General features: G+C 29.0%; 1 protein-coding gene across 1 annotated transcript; it reads right to left on the reverse strand.

The window, feature by feature from the left end:
- Positions 1 to 486: 486 nt before the first annotated feature.
- Positions 487 to 4634, reverse strand: LOC107058310 (cysteine-rich receptor-like protein kinase 18). The gene is made up of 3 exons (XM_015303852.1): positions 4278 to 4634; positions 1347 to 1610; positions 487 to 720 (listed from the first exon to the last, which is right to left on the reverse strand). The coding sequence occupies exons 1-3, from the start codon at positions 4632 to 4634 to the stop codon at positions 487 to 489; spliced, it is 855 nt and encodes a 284-aa protein (XP_015159338.1).
- Positions 4635 to 5999: the final 1365 nt, after the last annotated feature.

Here is a 5999-nt window from a genome sequence, read left to right on the forward strand (position 1 = left end):
GGGGGGGGGGGGGAGGAAGGGGGTTGTCATTTTATTTATCGAGTTTCGACTAATCTCAATGCAATTATTTTTTACAAGATCACCTAAGTATTACTCATTGCCTCGTGCCTGTTTTCCTATACCATTGAATAGACGATCAATTTAAATTAATATTATTTTAATAATGATAAATAAATAAAAGGTAAAAGGTAAAAGCCAAAACCAAATCATACATGTATATAGTATATACTTTTACAGTAATTCAATATTATGACATATATAAAGCGTGTTCCATTATATCCTTTATTTATTCACAGGCAGTCAACATGTCTCTATAGTCCATTTCTTGATTACAAAAGGTAAATAAACCTAAGGGGTATTTAATATATTGTAGTGATTAATTACTTCAAATAATTACTAAAACTTTTATCTCATCTTTTTTAATTAAAATCTTTAAAAACATAGGTTTATAACCCCTTGCATCACAAAACTTGATATAAATAACTTCTAGACATGAGGAGGAATATTAATAGGCCAACCAATATTGCTCATTAGCATCCAAATGTTGTTGAGCTCTTCATAAACTAGGTTTATTGTTGGGCGCTCTATTCTTGTTTCAGACACACAAATTACTGCAATGTGCAATATGGATTTCAATGCTTCGTGGTTTATTAGTTTCCCTTTCAACCTCGGATCTTCAAACTCAGAGATTGGAAGCTTTCCTGTACTTACATCCTTCGCCTGCATCAATTTGTGACGATTATTGGATGATATATATACACTAACGTATTTCTGTATTTCAGGTTTTTTATTTTAGAGGGGAAAAGTTGTTTCTTAAACTTCATGTTTTTTACATAAATTGGATGAAATTAAAGGAGAGTAATAACTAATAAGCATGGATTAATAACGTGCAAAACATTGGTTGAGGAGTACAAACCTTAAAATCAATACAAATATTTCCATTTTCGACCATCCATAAACATTAATGCACTAAGCACTTATTAAGAAAAGTCAATTGCATTACTCCCCTGTCTCAATTTATATGACTCACGTTTCTTTATATTCAGTCCCAAAAGAAAGAACACATTTTTATATTTAGTAATAATAATGAAACAATTGGTAGTCCTACCAATATCTATGACTTATTTTAAGCCTTAAGTTTCAAAAATCCTATGTTGCTCGGACTCTTCCAAAATGTCAACGTGTCGAATCCTCCAAACATAGTGTATTATTGAAGGATCCGACACGAGCGGCATTATTTTTGGAGAGTCCGAACAATGGAACTTAGCAAAAATCTGTCTTTCTTTCTTAAATTTCGTATCAAGTGAAAACTACATCACGTAAATTAGGACGGATGAAGTATTTACCTTTGTTAACAATGTGTGACTGGCATCTTGATCAAAGTGAGGAATTTTTGTTCCAGATAGGACTTGCAACATTATAACTCCAAAGCTATAAATGTCAGTTTCTGCACAAGTGAGTAACCCACACTTTTTGTATTCAGGGTCTGTGTATATTCCATTTTCCAAAACATCTCCAAATACTTTGCTTTCTTCCATTCCTAGCATTTTTGATTGCCCAAATCCACATAGCTTTGGTTCAAATGTCTCACTCAAAAGAATGCTGCTAAGCTGTCATATTAGAACACTATTAATACTTATAATTTATAAAAACAATTCCTAACATCGTCAAAGAGAGAAGTATTGAAAACAGTACCTTGAATTTTGGCACAGATTATTAATTGGCTGCCTTATTAATTTTTTCCAACTTATTGACAACCTTAAAAATATCTCTCTATTTGACTAACTAAACTTAGATACACCCCAGATATGTCACATGACATAGCAACTGGTCTCAGATTCTTGAAGCATGTGCCTCTTGATAAAAAAAACGAGAGAAGTATTGAAAACACCCCTACACTTGGCGAGAATTTAGGGGTGCATTTTACTAAGTTCAGTTAGTCAAGTAAAATGATATTTTTAAAGCTGTCAATAGTTCAGGAATGAAACTAATAATTCGACCCAAATTTAGAGGTGTTTTCAATACTTCTCTCAACATAAAAAAGTTTAATAATTTTTGAACAATACCTTAATGTGGCGATGAATAATTGAGCCATCAATATAATTATGGAGATATGTGATTGCACTTGCACAATCCCTCAATATTTTAACTCTTGCGTCCCAAGTCAAAACAGTGTCTTCTCCTAAATATTTCATGAACAAGCTATAATGTAACATTATCTTTAGAGAGAAATTACAATGTATAAAACAAATCAATCTTTGTGAGAAATATATATCTTGTGAGAGCAGTTTAAATCATTTAAAACTTCGTGTCAAATCAAACAAGACCCCATAAAACAAGACCAAGGAAACAATATTTATGCAATTTTTACAAAGTTTATATATACTCATTAATAGTGGTACATACGTAACCAAAAACTAGATAAAGGATAGATAAAGATGAATTATTAGTGTATTTGTTTTATATATGCAAAAATTAACTAAATAAAGAGAGTTGATTTTCGTGCACGTACAAGATTTACACTATCATAATAAAGTTACCTCTAACAACAGATATGTATTCATAATAAGCCTAAGTAAAGATAAAATATATTTTCATTTTTACTTGTCACTTTTATCATATTCCTTAGCATTAATTATTAATTCCCTAAGCATCAAGATAAGGGTAATGCAGTAAAACAGTCTTATTTATTACTCCGTTTATCCAACAATACTTGTCTACTATTGATTTTACATACTTTTTAAGAAACTATAAATAGAAGAATAATTTTACTATATCACCCTTTGAATATAATGAATACAATGTCTTGAAAAATTTAACAGAGAAATAACTATAATTAAGAGAAAAGACATAAATGCACCACTGAAGTTGTCCCAAATTTTAAAAAAGACACCTTAACTTTGCAATCGTCCTATTACCCCACTAAACAATTTAGAACATGTATTATTATATCTTTTTTCGTCCACCTGACATAGAGAGTGGTGTGCAGCAACCCAAATGAACTAATATAATTTTATTTTTACAAGTACTTTATTATAAAACATATTAATTTATTTTTCTTATTATTTTAACTTTTTTTCCTTTTTATTTTTTTCTCTTTCTTTCTTCTTCAAAAATTCATTGTCATCTCCATTGAAAATTCTCACTTTCAATGTCACCATTTTTACCACAACTCCACCTTCCTTTTTTAACTACTATTAGTTTTACTTTCTTTAATTTTAAAACTTTAACTAAATATTTTCTTACATTTCAAACAATTTGATAAACCCAAGTCAAAACAGTGTCTTCTCCTAAATATTTCAAACAATTTTATTTATCCGATTTCAATTAAGTTCTTTCAATTTTTGGGGAATTCATTGATTTTTTTTTAAAAGCATCATTTCTAATTTTGAAGTTATATGAAAAGGAGTAATTGATGATATATTCAAAATTTTAAATTTCTTAGAAAATAATTAATTTGTTATCAATAATTCAATAAAGTCTAAAAAATAGTATGAATTCTATAAAGAATTTGACCGGAGAAGAAGAAGAAAAAGAAAAGAAAAAAATGGGAGTGAGGCTCAACTTGACGTGGTGGGTGGGGTGAGGATGGGAGGTGAAGAAAAAGAAAGTAAATGGAGGGATGGATCACTTGAAAGTGGGAGGTGGAAGATGAAGTGAAATTTAAGATAAAATCAAAATCAAAATTAAAATAAGTCAAAAAGTAAAAGAGAGAAAAAAAAAAAAAAAAAAAAAACTTAAAATGATTTTTTTTTTTATATGTTTAATTAAATTAACACGTGTCATGTAATGATTGGTGTGTGAACACACTTGCTTCTTAAAATCTGGAGCTAATCGAAAAATGATATAATAATATCTATTCAAAATTGTTTAGTGGGGTAATAGAACGATTGCAAAGTTAAGGTGTCTTTTTGAAAATTCGAGACAACTTTAATGGTGACTTTATGTCTTTTCTGTATAATTAATGATAAGGGTAAATTAGGAACTAAGTGTAAAATAATCCATTGATTTCATAAAGTGGATAAGTTTTGTTGGACATTCTAAAATTGTATAGTGGACAACTATTATTGGACGGATGAAGTATTATTTTTTCTTAATTGGCGTCCCAAGTCCAAATATGACATGTAAAAATGAACGGAGGTATGAGAGAGTTATAAATTAAAAAGTTAGAGGAAGAGAAACTAACTGATTAAATATTGGCCTAGATTTCCACCAGAAGAGTGTTCATAAACCAAAAAGTGATTTCCATCTTCATTACAAAAACCCAATAGACAAACAATGATAGGATGCCTAGCTCTTGATAGACACTCAACTTCCCTAATAAAAGAGTCCATTGCATCTTTTGTTTTGTGCATCTCTTTAATAGCCACATTTTGTCCACTTGGTAATATCCCTTGATAAAACTCTCCTCTTCTTCCATGTGCTATCCACTTTCTTCTTCTCATATTACCAATGTTTAAAGCATTCTCAATCTCAACATTTGTGAATTTGTAGAGACCATTAGTGGTAGGTGACTCCACATTTTGAGTAACCACTACCTTTTTACTAATTCTCTTCAAAATGCATTTCAACACCATGAAAAGTATTGTGATTATTACTATGGTCACAACCATTGCATGAAATTCTTCTCCCATTTAATAATCTTTTTTTTTTTTTTTTTGTGAGTAAAAGCTTCTCTAATATCACCCCTAGCTAGCTAGATGCACTTCTATCAATTATATGTGGTTCAAATATAAAATTCACTCAGATAATTAAGAGATATTCAAGAAGTTAAAGCACAATTCAACTCACATTTTTGAAATTTTATGAAGATACTAGATAGTCGAAATCATAAATTGCAAAAATAAAATAAAGAGAAAAATTGATATATGGACTCATCAAGTAACACTACACTAAAAATGATCTTTACAGCAATTACTTAATGGTAATTAACTAAATTGCCGCTAAATATGTTTTAGTGACAATTAACACTCTTTGCAAGTGTCATAAAGTCTATAATAACATTGAATCCAATAACAATTAACTAATGTCCGTAAAGACTTTAGTATTATTTGTTAATGTACATATTCATTTATGTAAAAAGCTATTTTTGTTGTAGCATATGTAGTACTAAAAATAAAAAGACCTTGACCAAAACCAATGAAGAATGAGAAGACGATTATGGAGCAACCTCAAACGAAGTAACATGTTCAGTATTTATAAGTTTTCTGGGAAATAGGGAAACACAAAAATGTCAATTTTCTTGTTAAATTTACTATGCAATTCCTTTGTCACTCTTTCAATGAAACCTTGATATTCCCCAAGATCAACTAAGGAAAATGGCAACTTTTCGTTTCATATTATTGATGTAAGTCCAAAGGACTACCTAGTTACTCCCTCCGTCTCATATTAGTTGATCATGTTACTAAAAATAGTTGTCCATCTTATTAAATCAGAAAAATATTAATTAATTTTTTTGTATATTATCTTTACAATTAATTCTTTTTGAAAGTGTTTACATTTATTTGTAAAATTCTCAAAAAAAATTGAACGGGTAAATTAATAAAATTATCTTCTTATTTTTTATTTCTTAATATGCGTATAAAAAGTAAACTGATAACAAAGATGACAAAGAACAGAATAAGGTACATAATAAGTTAATGAATGTCAGACATGTTTTGATATAAATATTTTATCTAATTTGATATTTCTTTGTTTCTCCAATCTTTTCTGCTCTACACAAATCCTCCTCACTCGTTTTGTGTGATGGTGACCAAGGGCAATAATTCTATTCTATGCTTAGGTAACTTCATTCAATGTTATTAGTACTACTATAAAACCTCACAAGTAGGGGAACATAATATGGTATATACGGAATATTATATCGAAATAATATTTTTTTTACATTATAGTATGAATATTATGATATTTATGGTAAAGTATTTGGTATGCCTTTTAATTATTTTTTTATATTTGATACGATATTTGATAGTTATAATATAAATATAGAAATATCATAT

Source organism: Solanum tuberosum, unplaced genomic scaffold (genome assembly GCF_000226075.1).
Source record: "Solanum tuberosum cultivar DM 1-3 516 R44 unplaced genomic scaffold, SolTub_3.0 scf00018, whole genome shotgun sequence".
NCBI classification, from domain to species: Eukaryota; Viridiplantae; Streptophyta; class Magnoliopsida; order Solanales; family Solanaceae; genus Solanum; species Solanum tuberosum.